General features: G+C 40.1%; 1 protein-coding gene across 3 annotated transcripts in view; it reads left to right on the top strand.

Moving 5' to 3' along the window:
• The window catches only part of GUCY2C (guanylate cyclase 2C), a 106,211-nt gene that overhangs the window by 36,517 nt on the left and 43,431 nt on the right, over positions 1–26,263 (top strand). For all 3 annotated transcript variants that reach the window (XM_067010603.1, XM_067010604.1, XM_067010606.1), the window contains exons 4-11: positions 569–633; positions 3,442–3,657; positions 5,992–6,113; positions 7,775–7,871; positions 10,081–10,198; positions 12,455–12,590; positions 20,935–21,020; positions 23,340–23,451. In XM_067010603.1, the coding sequence (XP_066866704.1) occupies positions 569–633; positions 3,442–3,657; positions 5,992–6,113; positions 7,775–7,871; positions 10,081–10,198; positions 12,455–12,590; positions 20,935–21,020; positions 23,340–23,451 (952 nt within the window). The remainder of the gene's footprint in view (positions 1–568; positions 634–3,441; positions 3,658–5,991; positions 6,114–7,774; positions 7,872–10,080; positions 10,199–12,454; positions 12,591–20,934; positions 21,021–23,339; positions 23,452–26,263) is intronic.

Genomic DNA, 26,263 nt, shown 5'->3' with positions numbered 1-26,263 from the left:
TGCCTCCTCCCTGTCCCTCTCCAGAGGTGGGAGGTCCCACCTCATTCTCCAACGCCAACGACGGACTGCTCCTAATCAGTTTCCCCTTGAGAAGGAGTGGAATTAATAGCTATAGTCTCCCACCCAGCCACACTGCATTTTGTTCTCTCCAGCCCCGCTCTGTAGCTCTCCCTGAACCCGAAACTTGCCCTGTCCCTCCACAGCACCTCCAAATGTAGCCTCTTCAGCCCTTGGCCTACAGATCACTGCTAATGTGACAGTGTGCCAGTCGCTCTCCCACCACCGGACATCCCCCTCTTGATAGAGGCCAGGTTCACGTTCAGTCAGCTCCCCTTCGGTGGGACGCCCTTCCCTCCATCCGCAGCCTCTCCCCCCTCGGACCCCTTTATCCCTCGGCTGGCCCTCGCCCAGCCCAAGACATGCACGTGGCTCCTTTCTGCTCTACATTCTAACACCTCAAGAGGCCCGCTTTCTACCCTTCTGGGAGTCTTCCCCTCGCTGGTTCTTTCCTGTGCATTGATTCATAGTTTTAGTTATAGGAACTGGTTGCTATTTTTTTCTCTTACAGAGGGAAAAACAGATGGGATGTGTCCTCCTGGGGCCCACGTGCACCTATTCCACCTTCCAGATTTAGTAAGTAGTTTGGTTTGTTGCTGTTTTCATGGCCCTGTGAACTGAAGTCAGGTCATCATATCAAGATTTAAATGATTTATCAAGCAGCAGTCTAGCCAAGGCAATACAACTGAAGGTGCCAGGGCCCTCGTATTTTACAGTCTCTCTATAACTGTCATTCCCTCATCCGGGTAGCTCTGCCTTTGCTCAGTGTGGGGTGGATGACAGTAGATATTCCGGTTCAGTTGCTAACATCTGAGCTTGAAAAGCAAAAAGGTAGAGGTGAAAAGTTAGACTCCAGGCAGGAAACAGGGAAGATAGTGAACTTAGATATTTGGAGAGTTGAATAAAGGAAATCTTCCCAGAAGTATGGGCAGAATGCACCCAAATGCAAAGGAGAGTGCAGGACCCTAGGGCACTAACAGGGCTCCATTCCCTCCTTAGGGCTGTAAGAATAGGGAAGGTAGCAGGGTTCTTATTTCAAAGCACTATTTGAGGATTATATATATAACATACTAAAGTACTTTGCACAGTGCCCTTATCAGCTTAGAAAAAAAAGAAAAAGCTTCCACTGTATTTAGAGTGAAAATACTTCCTGGCTTTGGGAAAATCGCCCTAATCCCTTTCGATCATTTCACCCAGTGTAATTCTCTTCACTGCAAAACACTTTGTTCTGCCAGATCACCTCTGCCCCAATCGTAATCCCTCTCACATGCCTTTCTTTCACCTGTTCCATCTCCCCGTGAATCAAGGGTCACCCTTTTTCTACACAGAGAAAACTATGCTGAAGGAACCCTTGCAATAGGTTTTGAAGGGTAGACGTTAGACTTCTGAAATTTCTGTTGCAAAGTCTGCTTCTCACACCTCCCACCCAACTGTATAAACAGACTCAGACGTTCACACCCACGCAGACCATAGACACCCCACCCCCCCAGAGAAGCACATTTGACCTCATCTTCCGTACCAAAGTGCAGACGAATACAGAATCTTACTCTTGTGCTCAAGCCCAACTGTCATCTCACCTGACCATTTTCTGATATCGCTGGAGAGTGTGCCCAGAAGGAAAGGAGTAGAACATTGATTCACCACTTATGAGGAACTTCCACGTGCAAAGACGCATTTTTGTTGTATCAGAGGGGAGACAATTAAGTAAAGTAGAGAAGGTGACAAGGACACTGGTGACCAATACAAGGCAGAGTGGGACAGGTTCCCTTAGAGAAGTACAAGCAAGGTGCTGTGGATGCACAGAGGAAATGGGCCCTCTGGTTGGGAGAATTAAGCTTCGAGAGGAGAAAGACTTCATGAAGGAGATGGGATATGAGTTGAGTGTTGAAGAACGGGTTAAATTGTCATGGGTAGACATGAGGTGATAAGCATCCCAGCCAGCAGAGGGAGAAGTATATGTAAAAGCAAAGCATCGGGGAAGTGTAGAAAATTTGTGAAAGTCTGTATTAACTGGAGTGAAAGAGATGTATAGGGGAGTAGTTGAGATAAAACTAGGAAAATTAGATAGGGCCATATTTGGGTGGTCATGAGTTCTAAGTGAGGGAAGGGTTTTTAATTAGATTTGCATCAGAAACCACTAAAACTGCAGGGAAGTGCCATCAGAAGCAGCTCAACTTTGGGGAGAATAATTGGCGACAGTGTAGAGGAAAGGCTGGAGCCCACCAGGAGAGACTGAGGACAGGAAAATCAGCAGGGGAGGAGGAGATCCTGAACTAGTGAGAAAGCAGTCGACTTGGAATAGGAGGATCGCCTTAAAGATGTTTAAAAGTAGAATCAATAGCATTTGATAACTGATTGGATATCCGAGTGTGGGACGAAAAGTAGTTGAAAAGGCTTTGAGGTATCAAAACGCTAAAAGAAATGGGAAAATCAGGATAAGGAACAGTTTTGAGAAACAAAAATAAGAGACAAATTTAACTGTGGCCATGAGGAGTTTGAAATGCAAGCAGGACACCCAAGTGAAACCTTTCAGTGGGGCAGCGAAGATGGAAGGGGAGGTCATTTTCCTCCCTTTAGCAAATACGTCTTAAGCATCTACACATAAAGCAGGCAGACCGGACATGCTGCAGTGAACAAGCTGGGTGTGGTTCCACCTTCGTGGCGCTTGCAGTCTGGTGGAGGAGACAGATGTTAAACAGGTTCTCACCCATGACGCCTGGTCTTAGTTATCAAGGAAAGCTCTCCTGATGGATAAAGAGATGTTTAATTAAGGACCTGATGGATGAGTAAGTATCAGCCAGGCAAAGACAGGGGAACAGGCTTTCTGGCATCTGTAAAGATCCTGGTAGAAAATACAGCTTGCTATGTTTAAGGGGCCACAAGCAGACCCGTGTGCCAAGCAGCGGAAGGAGAATAGTAAGGTCCTCAGGTGACGTCTGTCTCAAAGGCCGTCCGTAGAAGAGCTGGGAATAAGGCAATGCATGGAGGGAAGCTGCAGAGGGCGTCTTCTGGGCTTTACAACATTTGTAGTAGCTATGGTGGCCCATTTTCTATTTTTTCTCTGCCCTACTCCCCGAAGTCCGTATGTCCTAGCCTGGATGTTAGGACAACCCAAATGACAGCTCATTTTAGAATAAATCGAAGTAACCAAGCCACATATACAAGAAAACACCCAGAGTATGCATAGAACATAGCATACGTTCAGTAAATATTGTTTTAGATTCACCTATGAGGGACAGACCTACGTACATCGAACACCTGCTTGAATGACCCTGTTTCACTTTTGTTATTTATACCCACACGCTGAAACAGCTTAAAGAGGGATCTTATTTGTACTACTTAGGTTAATCCTGATATTGGTTTCTTTCTCACCTCTTGGCATAGCCTCGACACAGATTTGAACTATCCCATGATTTCAGCTGGAAGTTTTGGATTGTCGTGTGACTACAAAGAAACTTTAACCAGGCTGATGTCTCCAGCTAGGAAGTTGATGTACTTCTTGGTTGACTTTTGGAAGGTCAATTACTTTCCATTCAAAACTTCTTCCTGGAACACTGCCTATGTTTTCAAGAATGGCACCGAGTCTGAGGACTGTTTCTGGTAAGCAGGACCATTAATATCCTTCTGGCACTTAGCAGAGAGAGAAGCCATAAACTCTCAGCAGGCCACTAGTTATTATCAGACATGCTTTCCATGAATAGTAGCATTGGGAATGGAAACCAGCCCACTTTCCTACACACAAGTGGTATATAGCTTACATTTAACTGATTTCATTCTTAAGCTGTAGGTATATTTAGATAAGGCTGTTTGTTACTCCTGTTTGAACTAGGTATATTAAACATAGCTCTCTGAAGTAGATACCCATTAACTTTAGGTCAAATTGAAATTTCACTTGGAAGTGTACAACACTTCACTGATTCCATGATCTAAATCAGTAGCAACAGGTAATAATGTCTTTTTTTTTTAAACAGCAACTTTCTTTGAGTCCTTACTTTTTGCCAAACATTGTACTAGCACTTTCTTTTTCTTTTTTTTCGTTTGAAGCCATTTTTTTTTAATTGGAGTAAAATTGTTTTACAATGTTGTGTTAGTTTCTGCTGTACAACGAAGTGAATCAGCTATATGCATATCTATATCCCTTCCCTTTTGGACCTCCCCCACCCCCACCTAGGTCATCACAGGGCACCGAGCTGAGCTCCCTGTTCTACACAGCAGGTGCCCACTAGCTCTCTGTTTTACACATGGTAGTGTATTTATGTCAAACCTAATCTCCCAATTCGTCCCACCCTCCTCTTCCCCCACTGCATCCACATGTCCGTTCTCTACATCTATGTCTCTCTTTTTAAAGGAATTTTTATTGGAGTAAGTATAGTTGATTTACAATGTTGTGTTAGTCTTACTGTACAGCAAATGAAAAATGTCTTCTCAAGAACATGTTTTAAAAGTTACTTAATATTTATTTCCTAAAAGGAGTGCATGGAGTTATTCAAGGTGGCCACAGTTTTTCTTCCTGACCTCTACCCAAATTGTTATTAACTACTAGAACGTAGTGGTGTAAGAAGGAGAGTCTGATATTGAGGCTGACAGTCTTAGGATATGAGCTCTACAGATTCAATTGAATAATGAACGTTTATTCTATAGGGTGTGCAGCTGTTTCATATTAATAAAAAAGAATCATATGGAGTGTGTTATGTCTTGAGAACTCTGAATAAATGTTTTTTAAACATTTTCAAAAAGTTGGATTTTCTCATAGAGTTTTTTAGTTAACAGTGATCTGATTTATTTTGTTGTCTCAATGTGATTGACATAAAGTGTCTATGTAATAATCGTAAATACACTGACTAAATTTTTTTCTAATTCTTCCCAAATGGCATAAGTGACCTAGCAATAAATATTTATATATATATTTTAGATGTTTTATTTATTTATTTATTTATTTATTTATTTATTGGCTGCGTCAGATCTTAGTTGTGGCACGCGGGCTCTAGTTGAGGCGTGCAAGCTCAATAGTTGTGGCACGTGGGCTCAGTTGCCCCAGCGTGTGGGATCTTCGTTCCCTGACCAGAGATCGAACCCACGTGCCCTGCATTGTAAGGCAGATTCTTTACCACTGGACCACCAGGGAAGTCCCAATAAATATATTTTGATGAAAGTAAACCTTCTAAAGAAAAGAGAACAAGCATTATGATCTCCATTTTACAGATAAGGAGAAGGGAAACCAGAAGTAAATGCTGTCATATTACCGTGCAACATATGATAGCAGAGAATATGCATTCTGCATTCTAACACGAGTTAGAAATCATTTCTCTCACAGCTTTTCAGAGGAATAAGGGTGGTGGGGAGAACAGGATATTGGGTACCATTGCTAAAATAAAATCACAAGGCTCACACAACTCCAGCAAAGGTGGCAGAAGGAATCTCTTGAAGGAGTCTGCAGTAGCTCTCCACCAAAGCATTCAGAGGACTAAAATAGGGTACCACTGGGAAAACACATCCAGGGAACAACAAGAATCAACCCTAAGGCAGCATCCTAGAAATTTTCGGATGAACTTAGAGCACACAAAAGTCTGTTCCACACAGTAGGAGAAATTATTCCTATCAACTCTGAATTTTTGTACTATAGATTCAAAAGTTTCCGTTTATCTGTGATAATGGGACAAGCAGAATAGTCTTCCTTCAGCAAATAACAAGAAGCCATTGTAAGGGATTTGCCAAATGTCTGCTATCTGTATATATACACGAAGATTCCCTAAATTAGATGTCCATAGTCCTAACCATTGGTATCACGCTGTGTATTGTCTGTTGTGTTAGTGGTAGAAATGAATTTTAGGTGAACAAGTCCCTGGACAGATCTGTAAACAGTGAGCAAACAACATGGAAAGCCATGAAGAAACTAAGCTGATTTCTTAGCGTTTCTCTTTTTTTCTCTTCTAGGTACCTCAATGCTCTGGAGGCTGGAGTTTCCTATTTTTCTCAGAAACTTACCTTCAAGGAGATGCTGAGAGGAGATAACGAGTTTCAGCATATCTTAACGGACCAGAACAGGAAAAGCAATGGTAAGAAGACATGAAGATAATTTTTGGCTAGCTACATCCCCACAACTGCCACCTCCCTATGAGTCATTTTGACAAATCTACCACCACAGAGCTATCGTCCGTTAGTGTATATTTTGTATATTTGCAGAGATCTGTAGCTTCATGTACCTCCGTTATACTGTTCCTTTTGCTGATTAAAACCTTATCCTCCGAGAGACATTAGCAAAGTAATGTTGAGCAAATATATTAACATTATTATGAAAGTAATGATGATGCTAAAATCCAGCTTTTATAAGCCAAAAATGATATCACGATCCACCATTAATAAACTGCTTTTTAAGTTCACCACAATCTAATATATTGTTGGATTTGTGACAAATTCTCAAATATTCTGAACCCTGGTCCCCTGGTGACCAAGAGGACGTATTTATTGATATGTAGCCTTAAGCAAAATTACCAGGTAGGCAAGGATTGTCTCACTTTGCTTTACTGTGTCGGTATTTTACCTGCCTAGTGATCTCTCAGTTATAGGCCAAGTGTGAAAGGCCAATGGGATACTAAGTTATTTGGTGATTTATTTCACTTTCCACAGAATTCTTTTTGCAAATAAGAATATATCAGGAGCAAAGGAATCATCTGTGGAATTTTCTATGAGGAAATGTTCTTGCTTGTCAGGATTTCCTGGTATTGCTTGAAATATCATTTGCTGTTATAATTAAGCATTTGCCATATTAAGAGCCTACCATATGCAAAACGTTAACCAAGATATGGGGAACAAGAAATATAAGATGATTCATGTCCCTAAAGTGTTTACAGTTCAACTGGACAACACAGTGTGTGAACAGATCTAATGAAGTGTCTCGCAGCTTATTCATCTTACTCATCAAGCCATGCATTTGGGAAATCTGGCTGCAGTGGATAGGAGAGCTTAGAGAATCAGACTGGAACTCCATCACTGAAATCACTGAGTTCTGAGCTAAGAAGCTGCAACCAAAACCCAAGGAAAGGTGCTTAGAAAGACTTCATAAATTCTCACATTAATTTATATCTTTTCCAACTACTTGACAAGTGGCAGTGCCCTTCACTTACCACTGAAAATAGCTTCTATAACTACTCCAGCCTCGTGTAATGGAATAAGCACTAAGCCAGACTCAAATACTTGACTATCAGAATTATTCATCCACCAGTTTTTTATCTCATTGACATTTTAGCTACAGTCTCCTTAAATCAATAAAGTTAAGGGGAAAGACTAGATGATTCTTTTTAAGATCCCATGCAGTTCTCCTCTGCTTCTGTGACTGTAAATGAAAAATAAAAGGAGCAGGGAGTAAATTGGAGGAACTGGTGTTAATCTTAAAACACGAATGTAGGGCTTCCCTGGCGGCGCAGTGGTTGGGAGTCCGCCTGCCGATGCAGGGGGCGTGGGTTCGTGCCCCGGTCCGGGAAGATCCCACGTGCCGCAGAGCGGCTGGGCCCGTGAGCCGTGACCGCTGAGCCTGCGCGTCCGGAGCCTGTGCTCCGCAACGGGAGAGGCCACAATGGTGAGAGGCCCGCGTACCGCAAAAAAAACCCCACGAATGTAGCATGGACTTACTGGGTTCAAATTCAGGCCCCTGGTTCCCTTCCTGCTTGGGAGTAGACTATTGTATATTTTTCTCCGTGTCTTGCTGTCTCTCCTGCAGTGATTGTTATGTGTGGTACACCAAACACCATCAACGTCCTCAAGGGTGACCGAGCAGTGGCTGAAGACACTGTCATTATTCTAGTGGATTTATTCAAGTAGGTATAATATTTGGAAGAACTCTCCTCCTTTCAGAAAGGAAATACTCTAAGGATTTCTGCAAGATTTTCTCTTTTCTCACGTTTTGCACAGCCTAAAATGGGATTCTGTATGAAGATAATACTTTAACCAGTGTTTCATTTCTTCTTTATCACACCCTCGTTCTTATTTAATTAATTATAGCTTTAGCAGAGATGTATACCTTTGACGTCACTATCATGTCTAAATACAAAAGTTTTATGAAATCCCCATTAAACCCGCACGCTCATTCAACAAAGATCCTGGTCTTCAGCCTGCTTTTAAGGTGTTTTTTTTTCCAGGCAGTAATAAATCAACTAATATCCCAATCATATTGCTGAGAACGTGGGCCCTATCTATGCCTTCAATTGCTAATGACCTTTGGTCCTAGATTATTTTTCCTTCAGCCACCTTCGGTAGGAGAAAAGTTCCCATTGAGTGAATTTGATTTACACAGTTATTCTTTGCCCTCTGTGGTATAGTCACTGGGTGGTGATCTTTTCCTCTGCACTTATCTGGAACTAAGGGGAGAAAATTCTGGAGAACAGAAACTACCTTTTATCACATTCCCTCTTTTTACTACTCATTTTCTAACATGGCTGTAGACCCAACAATCAAACTGTGCAGAGGTAATATCTGAGTCAGATTAGGCTTAAAAAATGTGTTGCTGGTACACCTGTGTCCCTTGCCCCATCAGCTAGATCATATGACTTCACTTATCTGATTGGATCATTAATCATTCCCTGTCCGTAGTCAGACCGGAAGCTATTGCTGCACTATATTATCTTTGCTTAGTCATTTCACCCACACTAAATGCACTTGCCCCAGTATTGAGAAAAATGAAGCATAGGAACTGCAGGCCTATCTTGGTCACGAAGATAATTTAGTCAACCGCGCCTTTTAGCTGCAGAATACGAAAAAGAGGGCAAAATGATCAACATTTTATTCCTACAAGCACACTGATAGCTGCTTTCAATAGCTGCTTTGCCCTCTGAAGGAGGCTGGTGTGATTTTATTTTAAGCAAATCCTCAATCAACTGCCAAAGCGTTGGCATTCTTTTGTCACTATTCCCTAAGGACCTCTGGGTCTGTTTCGAAATGATCATGAGATAGATTCATTTGAAACTAGACATAACTTGGGTTCAGATTCTAACTCGGACACTTCTGGTTCATTTGACCCTTGGGAATTACTTAGTGTATCTTGAGATTCTCATTTGTAAAGTGAGAATAAAAATGTCTACTTTATAAGGGTGTTTTTAGGATTAGACGTGACAACATGCACAAACTATTCAACATGGTCCTCTGTATGTAGATGTGTTCACCTACTGTTTGCCTATTAAATGATGGTCGGGCTTCCCTGGTGGCGCAGTGGTTGAGAATCCGCCTGCCGATGCGGGTGACACGGGTTCGTGCCCTGGTCCGGGAGGATCCCACATGCCGCGGAGCAGCTGAGCCCGTGAGCCGTGGCCGCTGGGCCTGCGCGTCCGGAGCCTGTGCTCCGCAACGGGAGAGGCCACAACAGTGAGAGGCCCGCATACCGCAAAAAAAAAAAAAAAAAAAATGATGGTCATCCTCGTTACAGCGGTTCAAGCTTGTTAGATTATTTGCATATTAAAACATTAAAATGATTAGGAAGCTTGGGACCCATATGATTGGCAGTGCCATCCCAGATGGTATTGAGGGTCCACAATGTACCAAATACTGTCTAGGAGTCGAGGATACAAGGACCAATAATCTAATGTTAAGAAGCTTACAGTGTTAGAGAAAATGCTTAGTCTTTTCATGCTTATGTTTCACCATCTGGAAAGTAAATTTAATTCATAAAATGTCTCTCTATCCTATCCCTAAATCTCTCAAGTGTTATGAGCACTTGAGGAAAAGAAAGTTTCCAGGTATAGAAGTCATTAAGCCTTGAAAACAAGCTTATGTGCCCAGAGCCCCCCCAAAATCTTCCTCAAACAAGTATCTGTATTCTGATCTTCCTTTCCATTTGTGTTTGTTAACCACAGCTGCCTAATTCCTGCTGTTCAAGGCAGCAGGTGTAGAAGAAACTTATCTGGGAAAAGTAGAACGTTTTGCAGGAAAAAGATGTTTTAAACTATTTCAAGGCTGCTGTATGAATTGTAGAAGCTCCGTTTCTATTTTTGGAGGAATCTAATTTTCATGAGAAACTTGTACTTTTTATTCCAGTGAACACTACTTCATGGACAATGTTACAGCCCCTGACTATATGAAAAATGTTCTTGTTCTGACACTGCCTCCTGGAAATTCTGTCTCAAATAGCTCTTTCGCCAAGAATTTATCACTGGTAAGCTTCATATACATATATATTATTATCTTTGTGGCAAGGGTAAAATATCATTCTTCCATTTGGGACCCAAATTCTAAAATGAGCGATTCGTCTTTTTTCACTCAACAAATGTTAACTGAGGGCAATAGCAGGATTCCTGCCACTAAAACTGTTACTATAGGTCACTGTGCTAGGCTCTACATCAACACCACAGTGCACACTGCTGTAACATTAGAACAGAAATGACAGTGTGGGAAGATCAAAAGAAGCCCTGCTAACGTAGGGGAGGTAGAAATTAAACAATGAGAGATAAATGAAGTCCCCTACATCCTAAAGCAACTTTCTGCTGGCCCTGGTATCACAGCTCTACCTCTAGAGGTACATATTCCTAAGTTAAGACATTGTCCTTTTTTTTTAAAATTAGGTTGGCCATTGTTCAAATTTGTCCGGGCGAGGCCTGGTTTATTCCTCTTATCCCAGCATCCCATCTGGTTTAGCATTTGTCCCAGAAAAAGAACCTCCAATTGGACATTAAATCGTTAATGTCTCAGGACTTCCCTGGTGGTCCAGTGGTAAAGAATCCGCCTTCCAATGCTGGGGACGCGGGTTTGATCCCTGGTCAGGGAACTAAGATCCCACATGCCGCGGGGCAACTAAGCCCGCGTGCCACAACTACTGAGCTCACATGCCTCAACTAGAGAGTCCGTGTGCCCACGTGCCGCAGAAACTGCAGACAGAGCCCATGCGCTCTGGAGCCCGCACGCCACAACTAGAGAGAGAAAACCCGAACGCCACAACTAGAGAGAAGCCCACGCGCCGCAAAGAAGACCAGACGCAGTGGAAAAAAATAAAGAAGATAAAGAAATTTTAAAAATATATTTTAAAAAATCATTAATGTCTCAATTAGATGCAAGACCCCTGCCTCTAATACCACTTTGGGTTTTATCAGTCACTGCACCTTAACGCGACTAAATTCATCGGATGTTTTCTGCCCTCAGACACAGTTGAGAGCAGGTTTGGAGAGGGAAGTGGAGGGGCAGTCTGTCCTGAGGACCCTGAACAACTTTGGGATGACAAGGCCCAAAGAGCAGTGAGGAAAGTTGGAGACCTTTGGGAGAACCACAGTTTTGCCTAGACCAGCAGTTCTAAGCCCTGTGTTTTGCAACCCTGCCAAAATTAGGGGCTGCAACCCCTTTGGGGGCTGGGTCTTAACTGATTCTTTTCATGTCATGAAAGGATGATTTCAGCAAAAGACACTGAAACCAATGAGAAGTGTTTTAGTTTTCCCTTTTTATATTTTCTAGCATATAGACTTCTGAGTGTAGTATTCACATATCATTTGCACAGCTTCTAGGCTCTGGCAAAAGTCTGATTCTTCACAGGTGGGAGTTCCAAGGTGTCTGAGCCGACAGAAGTCACATGGTCTCAGGGGGGCACAGAACTTTTCATCCGTAGCCCATCTCTGTGAAGACAGCCACACAACTGTTGCAAAGGCAGAGGAGTTCTGACCCCCTTCTTTTGTTCCCCAGGGCAGACCTCTGTGGCTTGAACTAACGCCCAATCAGGACTATCTCCAAAGCAAATTCAATGGTATCATCCAATCAGAACTCTTCCCACCCCATCAGGATACTCAAAGGCAGTGGAGTTGTTTTTGTTGCTGTTCTCTTTTCCTCTTAAATGAAAGCATTGTTTCTATATAAAACCTTACAGGAATCGAAAATGCTGTATGTTGTCCTTCCTGGTCTAAGTAAAATATTTTCTCATCATGGGAAGGAGGAAGCACAGCTGCTTTTATTTTTTTTATTTTATTTTTTTTTGTGGCACGCGGGCCTCTCGCTTTTATGGCCTCTCCCGTTGCGGAGCACAGGCTCCGGACGATCAGCCTCAGCGGCCACGGCTCACGGGCCCAGCCACTCTGCGGCACGTGGGATCTTCCCGGACCGGGGCACGAACCCGCGTCCCCTGCATCGGCAGGCAGGCTCTCAACCACTGAGCCACCAGGGAAGCCCGTAGCTGCTTTTAGATATTTCCCTAAAGGCAGGGTTTGCAGTTTATTGATCCCAAGAGAAGACAGAATTGTCACGTGGGTATGATAAAGAGCCCTGGTCCAAGAAGTTTTTCCAAAACTTCCTTTAATACCATCCCTACAATTCCCCTAATATTCCTTTACCTTCCCAGTTACGCTGCTGACCCCAAGAATGTTTTTCTCCAGGTTCAAGACCAGAATCTTTTTTTTTTTTGGAACTCATTTTAAGATTTTCCTTTCTCATTCAGGAAAATAATGATTTCGCTGCTGCCTACTTTGATGGAGTCTTGCTCTTTGGACACATGTTGAAGATATTTCTTGAAAATGGAGAAGAAGTTACCACCCCTAAATTTGCTCATGCTTTCAGGAACGTCACTTTTGAAGGTACCGGTTTCCTAGGAGCAAACAACACTTACCTAACAGCTTCTAGAGGAATCTGATGAAATATGGGCCCTATGGGCAGACTTTGGGAAGCAAAGAGAGTCTGTGGCAATAAATGGATCAACAGCTAAATACCTTTAACTTAATTGGAGGCAAACATAATTGCATAAACCTTGGGGATGCTATAATCTATAACTAGACCCCAGTTTATGCTTCAGAACTTGAGAATCTTTGGATATCAAAGAAAGAGCAGGTAGCTCAGGCCCTGTACTTATGAACAAGCTCATCACAGGGCATTTGGGGCAGTGATGTCCTGACTCTGCTTAGAGACCAGCAAGAAGAGAAATAGCTGCAGTTTGATTTTCGTCCTTCCATATCTCCCTTGCTGTCCTTCAGGGACCAAGGACCCTGTGTTACTTCTCTAACTAAAAAACCTCTCATAGCCGTGCCGTCCAAAAGCTCCCAATACATGGCCCTCTGAACCGCACGGATCAACATTCCTTTTCTGCACAAACCCCCATTGAAACTTCTGTCTTTCATTCCCCAGATCTCATCCAGGTACTAGGAAGAAACTTCCTTTTAGATTTAATGTGTATTACGTAAAAGACAAATGATGGTTCACTTCTCTAACTTGCCTGAAATCTTTACTCTGGAAAACCTTTATCCTGCTGCAGAGTGAGCGTTCTTCTCTTGGCTTCAGAGGGCAGCAGACACCCAGCGGTAAAGACTGAGGGCTGTACCAGCATCTGTGGGGTATGACAATGACAGGAAGAGATCACTTCTGCTCCCCTGAAGATACAGGGAGGGAGGGAGGGTCATTAATCAGTCCCTGTATCCCAAGTTCTGCCAGTGACTTTATGTGCATTTTTTCTCAATTTTTTTTATTGTGGTAAAATACGCATAACATAGAATTTACCATCTTAACCACCTTGAAGTGTACAGTTCAGTGTCGTTAAGTAGATTCATATCGTTGTGCAACCATCACCGTCCTCCATCTCCAGAACTCTTTCATTTTGCAAAACTGAAATTCTATTCTTACTAAACAATAACTCCCCATTCTCCACTCCCTCTAACCCCTGGAAACCACCATTCTACTTTCTGTCTTTATGATTTTTACTACAATTCTGACCATGTAATCTTATGATTATGATTTATATGTACCTCATATAAGTGGAATCATACAATATTTTTCTTTTTGTGCTTATTTCACTTAGCATGGTATCCTCAAGTTTCATCCATATGGTAGGATATGTTTCCTTCCTTTTTAAGGCTGAATAATATTCCATCATATTATATACGTTTTGCTTATGCGTTCATCTGTTGATAGAAACTTGAGTTGCTTCCATGTTTTCGCTAAGGTGAAGAATGCTTCCATGAACATCAGTGTATAAAGATGTCTTCAAGACTCTGCTTTCAATTTATTTGAGTACATACCCAGCAATGGAATTGCTGGATCATATGGAAATCTTATTTTTAATTTTTTGAGAAGCCATCATATTGTTTTACACAATGGCTTTACCATCTTACATTCCTACCAATAGTAGGGCACAAGGGTTCCAATATTCCACATCCTCAACAACACCTTTATTTATATATATATATATATGTTGATAAGGAGAGAGAGAGATATGTATTAGCCATCCTAATGGGTATGAAGTGGTATCTCTGTCATTTTGACTTGCATTTCTTTAATGAATAGTAATGTCAAGCACTTTTTCAGGTGCTTATTGGTCATTCGTATATCTTCTTTGGAAAATGTCTATACAGGTCCTTTGTCCATTTTTGAATTGTGTTGTTTTCTGTTGTTATTGTTGAGTTTTAGGAGTTCTCTTTGTATTCTGGATATTTATCCCTTATTAGATATATGATTTGCAAATGTTTTATCCCATTGTGTGAGACTTCTTTTCACTGTGCTGTCTTTTTATGCACAAAATTTTTAAACTTTTCATGAAGTCCAATTTGTCTACTTTTTCATTTGTTGCCTATGCCTTTTAGTATCACATCCAAGAAATCATTGCCAAATTCAGTGTTGCGACCCTTTTGCCCTGTGTCTTCTTCTAAGAGTTTTACGTCTTATATTTAAGTTGTGGCTGCATTTTGAGTTGACTTTTGTATATGGCATTATCTAAGGGTCTAACTTCATTCTTTTGCATATGGATAACAAATTTCCCAGCACCATTTGTTGAAAAGACTATGTTTTCCCCCATTGAATTGTCTTGGCACCCTTGTCGAAAATCATTTTACCATATATGCTGTGTTTTATTTCTGGACACTGTTCTATTCCATTGGTCTATTTGTCTGACTTTATGCCAGTATCTTTAGATTACTGTAACTTTGTAGTAAGTTTTGAAATCAAGAAGTGTGAGTCCTCCAGCTGTGTTCTTCTTTTTCAGGATTTGTTTTGGCTATTGAGGGTCCCTTGAGATTCCATATGAATTTTATGATGAGTTTTCCTATTTCTGAAAAAAATATCATTGGGATTTTGATAGGAATTGCATTAAATGTGTCAGTTGCTTTGGGTAATATTGATTTCTTAACAATATTAAGTCTTTCAATCCTTGATATGGGATGAGTTTTCATTTATTGATGTTTTCTCAAGTTTCCTTCAGAAATCTTTTGTTGTTTTTATTGTACAGGTCTTTCACTTCCTTGGTTAAGTTAATTCCTAAGTATTTTATTATTTTTGATGCTATTTTTTTGATGCTATTTTAAATGAAACTGTACTCTTAATTTCCTTTTCTGAGTTCATTGTTAGTGTGTAGAAATGAAACTGATTTTTTTGTGTGTTGACTTTGTATCTTGCTACTTTGCTGAACTCTTTTATTAGTTCTAAAAGGTTATTTGTGTTTGGAATCTTGTGAGTTTTCTACATATAGAGTCATATTTTCCATGAACAGAGTTAATTTTACTTCGTCCTTTCCAATTTGGATGCCTTTTTTTGTCTTGCTTAAATGCTCTGGCTAGGTCTTCTAGTACTATGTTGAATAGAAGTGGTGAAATTGGGCATCCTTGCCTTGTTCCTGACCTTAGAGGAAAAGCTTTTAGTCTTTCACCATTGAGTATGATGTTTGCTGTGGGTTTTTTTGTATATGGCTTTTATTATGTTGAGATAGTTTCCTTCTGTTCCTGGTGTGTTGAGTGTTTTATCATGAAAGTATTGAATTTTGTAAAATACTTTTTCTGCATCAATTCATATGATCATGTGGTTTTTTTCTTCATTCTCTTATATTATATTGATTAATTTTTTTTTTTTTTTTTTGCGGTATGCGGGCCTCTCACTGCTGTGGCCTCTCCCGTTGCGGAGCACAGGCTCCGGACGCGCAGGCCTAGCGGCCATGGCTCACGGGCTTAGTTGCTCCGCGGCATGTGGGATCTTCCCGGACCAGGGCACGAACCCGTGACCCCTGCATCGGCAGGCGGATTCTCAACCACTGCGCCACCAGGGGAGCCCTATTGATTAATTTTTATATGTTGACCCATCCTTGCATTTCAGGAATTAATCTTATTTGGTCATGTTGTATTCTCCTTTGAATATGTTACTGAATTCTGTTTACAAATATTTTGTTGAGGATTTTTAGATCAATGTTCATAAGGGATATTGGTGTGTAGTTTTCTTTTCTTTTAGTGTCATTGTCTGGCTTTGGTATCAGAGTAATTCTGGCCTCATAGAATAAGTTAGGCAGTGTTTCTCTCTCTTCAGGTTTTTGGAAAAGTTTGAGAAGGATTGGTGTTAATTTTTTTTTTATGATTTTAGTAATTCAAGTCTTCTCCTTTTTTCCTTCCTCTATCTGGCTAAAGGTTTGTCAATTTTGTTGAACTTTTTGAAGAACCAACTTTTGGTTTCTTTGATTTTCTATTCTGTATTTCATTTATATCTGCTCTAATCTTTACAACTTCTTTCCTCTGCTAGCTTTGGGTTTAATTTGTTCTTCTTTAACTAGTTCCTTAAGTTGTAAAGTTAGGGTGTTGATTTGAGACCTTTGTTGTTTTTTAATATAAGCATTTATAGTTATAAATTTCCCCTTAGCACTGCTTTCACTGTGTGTGTCCCATAAGTTTTGGTGTGTTGTATTTTTATATTCATCTATCTCTAGGTCTTAAAATTTTTCCCTTGTAATTTCTTCTTTGATCCATTGGTTGTTTAAGTGTGTGCTGTTTAATTTCCACAAATAGGCGAATTTTTCAATTTTCCTTCTGTTATTGATTTCTAACTTCATCTCATTGTGGTCAGAGAAGATACTTTGTATGATATCTATCTTTTAAATTTTACTGAGACTTAATATGTCGCTTAACGTATGGTCTATTCTGGAAAATGTCCTACAGGCACTTGAGAAAAATATGCATTCTGTTGTTGGGTAGAATGTTCTGTATTTGTCTCTTATATCTAGTTGGTTTATCATTTTGTTCAAGTCCTCTGTTTCCTTACTTATCTTCTGTCTTGTTATTCTATCCATTAGTGAAATTGGAGTATTAAAATCTCCAATGATTATTATAGAACTGTTTATCTTGTGCCAATTTTTGCTTCATATTTTTTGTTGGTCTGTCGTTAGTTACATAAATGTTTATACTTGTTATATATTTTTGCTTTATTGAATGTTTTATTTTTTATTTATTTATTTATTTTTTTGCGGTATGCAGGCCTCTCACTGTTGTGGCCTCTCCCACTGCAGAGCACAGGCTCCAGACGCGCAGGCCTAGCGGCCATGGCTCACGGGCTTAGCCGCTCCACGGCATGTGGGATCTTTCCGGACCAGGGCACGAACCCGTGTCTCCTGCATCGGCAGGCGGACTCTCAACCACTGCGCCACCGGGGAAGCCCGAATGTTTTATTAATATATAATGAATTTCTTTCTTTGTCTCTTGTAAACTTTTTTGATTTAAAGTCTGTTTTATTTGATATTAGCATAGGCACCTCTGCTCTCTTTTGGTTACTATTTACATGAAATATCCTTTACCCTCCTTTCACTTTCAACCCATTTCTGTCTTTGGATCAAAAGTGAATCTCTTATAGACATCATATTGTTGGATCACTTTTTTAATCCAATTTGTGAATTTCTATTTTTGATTGGAGTATTTAATCCATTTACATTTAAAGTAATTACTGATAAGGAGAGATTTATTCTGTCACTTTGTTATTTGTTCTTTATATGCTGTATAGCTTTTTTATCCCCATTTCCTGCATTACTATCTTCTTTTGTATTGTTTATTTTTTATAGTGAAATGTTTAAATTCCTTTCTCATTTTTTGTGTATATTCTTTAGCTGTTTTCTTTGTGGTTACCATGGGGATTACATGCTAAAATTATAATCCTCTAGTTTAACTTTATAACAGTTTAACTTCAATGAATACAAAAACTCTGCTCCTTTTTTTTTTTTTTTTTTTTTTTTTTCCAGTACGCGGGCCTCTCACTGTTGTGGCCTCTCCCGTTGCGGAGCACAGGCTCCGGACACGCAGGCTCAGCGGCCATGGCTCACGGGCCTAGCCACTCCGCAGCATGTGGGATCTTCCCAGACCGGGGCACGAACCCGTGTCCCATGCATCAGCAGGCAGACTCTCAACCACTGCACCACCAGGGAAGCCCCAACTCTGCTCCTTTAATAGCTCCATTCCCATCCCTTTCAGACATAGGTGTTGCAAAATTACATCTTTATACTTTGTGTCCAAGTAGGAAACTAATGTGTTTTTAAGCATTAGTCTCCTAAATTGCTTCAAAATCAAAAGGTGGAGTTGGAAACAAAAGTTACAATAATACCAGCTGTTAGACTAATTTTTTTTAACGTATCATCTCTCTTTGTTGCTGTGCGCGGGCATTCTCTAGTTGCGGCAAGCAGGGGCTACTCTTTGTTGCAGTGCGTGGGCTTCTCATTGCGATGGCTTCTCTTGTTGTGGAGGACAGACTCTAGGCACATGGGCTCAGTAGTTGTGGCTCACAGGCTCTAGAGCGCAGGTTCAGTAGTTGTGGTGCACGGACTTTGTTGCTCTGCAGCATGTGGTATCTTCCTGGACCAGTGTTCGAACCCATGTCCCCTGCAGTGGCAGGCGGATTCTTAACCACTGCGCCACCAGGGAAGCCCTGTTCATCTCTTAAGTCATGTAGAAAACAAAAAGTGGAGTAACACATTGTTTTTACAATAATACTAGATTTTATAATTGCTTGTGTATTTACCTTTTCTGAGATCTTTACTTCCTCATTTGGCTTCAAGTTACTGTCTATTGTTCTTTCATTTTAACCTGCCAGACTCCCTTGAACATTTCTTGCAGGGCAGGTCTAGTGGTAAGTAACAAACCCTCTCAACTTTTATCTTAGAAAGTCTTACTTTCCTTTCACTTTGAAGGACAGCTTTGTTGAATAAAGGGTTCTTGATTGACAGTTTTTTCTCTTAGCATTTTGAATGTATCAGCCCACTGCCTTCTGGCCTTCAAAGTTTATAATGAGAAATCTGCTTATAAATCTTATTGAACATCTCTTATATGTGATGAATCACTTCTCTCTTGCTGCTTTCAAAATTCTATGTCTTTGGCTTTTGACAATTTGATTATAGTGTGCCTTGGCATGGATTTCTTTGAATTCATCCTACTTGGCATTTATCGAGCTTCTCAGATATTTATATTCACGTGTTTCATCAAATTTGGGAAGTTTTCAGCCATTAGTTTTTTAAATAGTCTCTTTACCCATTTATCTGTCTTCTCCTTCTGGGACTTCTACAATGCATGTATTGGTCTGCTTGGTGGTGTCCCACAGGTCCCTTACCCTCTGTTCACTTCTTTTCAATCCTTTTTATTTCTGTCCCTCAGATTTGATAATTTCCATTGGCCTATACTCAAGTTCACTAATTCTTTCTTCTGCCCGCTTAAATATGCCTTTGATCCCTCTAGTGAATCTTTTATTTCAGTTACTGTACTTTTCAATCCCAGAATTTCTTTCTGGTTTCTTTTTTAGGTTTTCTACCTTTTTATTACTATTTACATTTTGTTCATACATCATTTTCTTGACTTTATCCATGCCTTTCTTTAGTTCTTTGAGCATCTTTAAGACAATTGTTTTAAAGCCTTTGTCTAGTAGATCCACTATCAGGTCTTTTTCAGGGATAATTTCCATTGTTGTTTTTTTTTTCTCTTATTTTGAATGAACCATACTTTCCTGTTTCTTTGTATGCTTTGTGTTTTTTGTTGGAAACTGGACATTTGAATCTAATAATCGATAATCGTGGAAATCACATGGGGAATGGGGAATTTTCTCATTCCGCAGGGTTTGCTGTTTTTTCGTTTTGCTTTCTGTTTTTGTTTTTATTGTTGTAGGCTGTCTCTGCTGAGGATCAGCCTGAGGTGTACACTTAAGGTCTTCTCAGGTCTTTTCTGAGCCTCTGCCTTCCCCTGGGCATGTGTAGTAGCTTTCTAATTTCCCCCATATATGCAGTTGCTTGAATATTCTAGTCTTCAATGTCTGGCTCTCAAAGGGGAAAAACAGAAAAATGAAGGGGGATTGAGGGGGGCACCAACCCTTTACATCCCTTGACAGTCATAATCAGCAGAGGGGGAAGGGCTTCAACAATGGGGGAGGTGCAACGGCAGTGGCTGTCACCATTTTGCCTGCACCTCTGTGATCATAAGCAGCAGTTAGTCACCTGCTAACTTTACCTATAACCTGGAACAAGTTAGTAATATTTCTGACCTCAGATTTCTCATCAATAAAATGGAGATAATAACAGCTTCTATGTCATGGTATTTGGGGAAGAATAAAATGATAAATGCATATAAAGCACTTAGCACAGAGCCTGGTCTAGTAAACACAAAATAAGTATTAGCTATTATGTTGAACCATGTGAAATTGCTGATATCTGATTTTTTCTTTTACCTAAACAGCCGTTTCATAGGCTCATCCTATATGGCTATAATTTCATAGTTGAGAAAACTGAGACTCAAATAACTTAACTTTTTCAGTGTGCTCAGCTAATACATAGTAGTGAAGGGATTTTGACCTTTTTACTATCTAAGTTAGATTATGGAGTGACAAACACTCTGCCACTAGTTTAGTAAATACTCTCAACAAAAACTTGTCACTAATAATCAGGAGAAATCTACTGACTGATTACATTTAGTGTCATCATTCTAAATGCAATGAAAAAGAATTTTCCTTCTAACTAAATACCATCTCTTATAAAAATATCCTTCAGAGATCTCAGGGCCAAGAACCAATCCAGATGCCCTCAGATTACATCATTAAGGTCAATAATTTTTCAGTAAAATAGAGCAATTTGAATCTATTTTATACCCTCTGTCAGGATGTAACTGGTCTTTCAGTCAAGAAGTCAACAATGGCCTCTAACTCTTTCTGATTTTGCCCTAGGGCATGTGGGTCCTGTGACTTTGGATGACTCTGGGGATATTGACAATACTATGTTCCTTCTGTACACCTCTGTGGACACCAACAAAGTATGTCTGACTTCTTATCAGGAACTTGGGGTTAAGTGACTAGGTGAGGAGGGTTATCCTGGAAGGCAAGTATTGGGTTGGCCAAAAGGTTTTCTGTAACTGAAGATCGTACAGGAAAACCGAACGAACTTTTTGGCCAACCCAATACTAGCAGAAGAATTAGAGAAGTTATGTTTAGAATCTAGAGGTTAGTTTATTGCAGATTTACGATTATGCCCCCCTTGGGGCCATATTCCTTAAACATTTTCTCCCATAGAACTTCTTATTCAGAATATCCAGTCTATTTACTGGATAAGAAACACCCACCCAGAAAACACTGGTATAAAGACCAGACTGTTGATGGGATACCAATGAGAAGGTGACGGTTTTTTCCTAAGAATTGTTTATTCATTTCCACAACTAAAAACTTGAATGAAGCATTACCTCTTCTCTCTCCTTCTGAAGTCTCATGAAAATCATTAATTGTGTAATCCCTCTGGCACATACAAACAGCCTTCTAATGTTATGCTTTATGTTCACACACTATATATTCATAGTACTTATCTATCTACAGATAGATAGATAGATGATAGATAGATGATAGATAGATAGATAGATAGATAGATAGATAGATAGATAGATAGATAGATTCACACACCTACATAGTAGGTTCTTTGAAGAAAGGGAGTGGATCTCATTTCTCCACGTCTCCTGTGCTTAGCTCCTTATCTGGCACATAGTTGATGGCTGCTAAGTATTTAATTTAAAAGCAGAAATACCTGCCTTTATGTCACCCAGAGTTGTGCCCATGATGAACTAGAAGACACTGTTCTAACCAACCAAATGGTAGGTAGAAACCTTGTCTTCTTTAAGAAGTTAGGTCCTGACATAACCAGGAATCTACTAGAAAAAGTTTTTCATTTTTTCATGGAATTTTCCAATATGAGCATTCTGACATCCCTAACTCGTATATTGAGTGTATGTATTGACCCAGCTTTGTAAAAGACATCTATAATGTGAAATGTGGACAGCTAGAGAAAAGGTGCTCAGATTGAGAAAGTTAAACTAGAAGTTTGGGGCAGGGGTAGCAGCATTTCAGACAAGTAATGCATCGTTTTTAGTTACACTGAACCTTTACTATAATGCTGTATTTGGCATCATACCATGGGAATACCTTAAAATGAAATCTGCTCAATACTTCCGTTTCTAGTAGTAGCTACTGAGATAACTACATGCCCCTCTAAGTTATTTGCACCTGGGATGATGCCTTTGCCTCCCTTGGAGAGAGGCAGATACCTGCGGTGAGAGTCTATGTCAGCCTTGTGATTGCCCTTCAAAATGAAAAATGTGGTTCTGTGCACATGCTGTCTCCACAGGCAAGTCTAGTTGAACTTTTCAATAATCTTATGCCATCAGTTGTGCTGTATGATATGTATCTATGGGGAAAACAGGGATTAATTCTCAAGACATAGGGCTGTAGATAAGTTATTCCATAACCAGAGTAGGTCTCAGTAGAGATATAATCTACCAGCCCCTAATATAAAGGATATTTTCTATCCTCAATATATGCAAATTTATATTCTGTTTTCAAGTTAAGAGTATAATTTTGAGAATGTAAAATTTTGTCCAGAATGTTTTGAGGGAGCAGTGGTGAATTTAGAAGGATGAACATTTTCCAGATGCCTCTTACAAAACTGACTCAATATATGTAGCAGTAATTTAAGGATATATTAATATTTCCATTGACAGATTACTTGAAAAAGAAACCTTTTATCTTGGAAACCTAGTGAGTGTTGTGTCTTAAGAAAGCACATTAGAGCATAGGGCTAGAAGAGATTCAAAAATTATGTAATTGACAGAACTTAAGAAATGTAGTATTCTCTAGGAGCCCCTTGACGTGTATAAATATGGATAATGGATGTTAGCTATGGTGCATTTTCTCAAGACATCATTTTTAATAGCAACTTAATATTGTGGAAAACATTGCTGCCTCCCTTGTCGTGTGACTTGGAGCTAGCCATTTAATTTTTCTTGCCTCTATTTTAATATTACTAAAATGAAACACTTGAACTAGAAAGACCCAAAGAATCTCTGCTGGGCAGGTGTAGCATATGGTTGTAAAGAAACAAAAGTAATCGGCCCACGTGGAGCTTAAATCCATGTTCACGGTGAGAACCAAGCAGATCCTGACTAGCTCCTGGCTGGTAACATTTACCTTGTTTCACTGAGAAACATTGCTATGAGATTCAAATGTCATTGGGCAGCACAGTTAATCTCATCAGAAGTCATTCTAAAATGTCTTTTTCTGTTCATCCCTCTTTTTTTCATGTCCTGACACAGTACAAGGTTCTTTTGACCTATGACACCCACATAAACCAGACTAACCCGGTGGATAAGAGCCCCACCTTCATCTGGAAGCACCACAAACTTCCTAATGATATTCCAGGCCGGGGTAAGACATCCTTCGTGACGTTTCTTTTCCTGAAATTGTTTTTTTGGTAAGGAGAGTAAATTCTGTGGTTTATGAAATTAGCCTGTGTTTTTTGTTTTGTTTTGCTTACTGTTTGTATTAGATTTGCCAGGTTTGTAAACATGGACTTTACATCTCTAATGAGTAATATTACAGTTCTGATAAAACACTGAAGATATCCCATTCTACTTTAGTTATAACTGTCTTTAATAGGGTGTCCTACCTACCCCTTGACGTAAATTTTCCTATAGAAAACTAGGTTTGGCAATTGGCAAAATGAACACAGAGACACATAGTCTCACTCCATTTACATTTTACTGAAGGAAACTCATGGAATATATATTTCAGCAAGGAATACTTGATGTCATTAGGCTGAGGGTGGTAAGTGAGCGTGGCCTCTGAAGTCTCCCCCGTTTCCTCGGAGGACACATACTTGGGTCATAATGATGGTTGCCCTCCTACCTGAGATGAGGTCCCATCATGTCATGAAAGCCCTAACAAGCTAGAGCTTCACCCATGCAACTTGCCACGCAACTGTATAACACTAACTGTCACTGGACAGGGCCAGCTGGGTGTCTCATGGGCAACAAGGTCTCAGGACACTCTGCCCATGGCTGGCTTGGCCAAGGCTTTCCACAATGAATAGTAAGTAATTCCATATTACTAATCAATTTTTAGGAAAAAAGTTTAAATTTGAACAAATATTTATGCCCAAAGATGCAAAAGAAAAAAAATGGTGGAAACATTAATAAAATGACTTAGAAAACTACAATGTATTCATAAATGGGGCAACATGCAACCAATTAAAAATAATTATTTACAAAGAATTTTAAATGACATTGGAAGTTATGAGTAAAGTAATACAGCATTTTTATTTAATGAAAGTCTAACTTTGCAAAACAATGTATAGAAATAAGACTGCAGAAAAATATGCTAAAATGCCAATAGTCGTAGCCTCCAAGTAATAGTATCCTAGATTTTCTTTTTGCTCTATTATATATTTCTTAATTTTCTAAATTTTCCATAATGACTCTTAATTTACCATTTTAAAAAAATATTAAAAATTATAAACTAGAAATACTTCTATTCTAGCCCTGCTCTATAGCCAGAAACTCTGGCTGAAAGGTTGATCTGGCTGAAGAGAACAGTTCTGATTAAATGGCCTTGTTTACATTATAGCTGTAACTATGTTTCTAGTTCTTGTGTTCCCGGAGTCGTGCCTGGTCTTTCATCTGTGTACACAGCTGCCAACTAAGTAACAGAACGTTTCATCTGGAGATTCTACCATCACTGTCTTTTCATTCATCAGACAAATATTTACTTAATGCCAGACAATGTTCTAAGCACCTGGGACACAGCAGTGGACAAGGCAGATGTGGTTCCTGTTCCTCACCCGGGCCTTCCTCAGCTGCCTCCTGGGTTCCAGTGACATCCATCTGTCTTCCTGCTCAGCCCCACCTCCTGCCCACCTCAAACCCAACCACCACTGCCTCCAGAGGGACAGCGCAAATCCAGTCGCATTGCCCAGCTGCTGCTAACCCTTCGACTGGCAGCTCCACTTTGCCTTCAGAGTCCAAATGACTTATTATAGCACAAAATGTCCCTGATCTTCCCACGCTCCAGCCTTCTTTTTCGTCTTACCTGAAATCTCTTCCCCACTCTCTCAACTTCCTCCTACTTCCTTAAAGAAAGGGTCTTGCAGCTTCAGGCTCAAGCCTGTGTCTTTACTGATGCTACTCCCTCTGACTGAAATCTATCACCCCCCCCCAACAGAACTAGTAAACAACCACTCACCCTCAATGTGTAGCTTGGATTTCACTTTTCCTAAGCTTTTCCTTAGCAACTCAAGAGGTTATTGATCTTGCCCTTATTACACCGGACTTCTAGCATATTACTTATATCTCATTTATTTGTTTACACCATACACCGTGTAAGTGTAGGGTCCATTCTTTACTCAAACACAGTGCCTTGAAAGGAAGGAAAGGAGGAAGAAATGGAGGAAGGAAAGAAGGGAGGAAATGAAGGGGGGAAGGAAAGATGTAAGGAATGAAAGACAGTATGAGATAACTATGAATATGCTTCTATTCAGTACTAATCTAGACAGTGTTAATTTCAGTCCATTTACTTCTCTAAGTATGAGTATCTTCCTGTGTTAAGTCAGGAGATCTGTTAACTGATCTCAAAGTTCTTTCCAACGATCATGTTCTATGACCTTGGGGTTATAAAACTCAATCTGCATTCACCATCTATCTAGTTAAATAGGCTGTGATAACCACAGTAGCCACCAGAGGGCAGCAGAAGCTTAACCTTAGAACTAATGTGATAACGGGGATTTACAAGTATGTTGAATTTTAAATTGCTACATTTAAACAGTATGTAGCATATTTAAATATCATAATTATATTTCATGCAATGTGACGTTTACACTAGGGAAGAATTGAGAGGGGCTAAGGACTCAGCAGATATTTCCTCCAACTCATGTAGTCTGGAGGCTGGGTAATTTTAGTAGACTGATGAGTAGAGTCGTCTGCACTGTTGCAATTGTCTTCCTCGTACTCACTGTTGTTTTTTGTGTGGGGTTGGGGCTATGAGAGTGGGGGTGATGGAGATGGAAGTGGTGACTGTAGCAATAAACGGAATTCACCAAAGTCAATATGCCCACAATGCAGCTCCACCTCCCAGGGAATAATTTATTTCTGCCCTAATGAGAATAGAAATCCAGAGCTCACATTTTCACTGTTAAATTTTCCCCATAGCAGAAAACAAAATAACAAGCAGAGGCAAGGTTATAAGT

Source organism: Kogia breviceps, chromosome 12 (assembly GCF_026419965.1).
Source record: "Kogia breviceps isolate mKogBre1 chromosome 12, mKogBre1 haplotype 1, whole genome shotgun sequence".
Lineage (NCBI taxonomy): Eukaryota > Metazoa > Chordata > Mammalia > Artiodactyla > Physeteridae > Kogia > Kogia breviceps.
The sequence above is the reverse complement of the archived record's forward strand: the minus strand, read 5'-3'. Positions and strand labels throughout refer to the sequence as shown.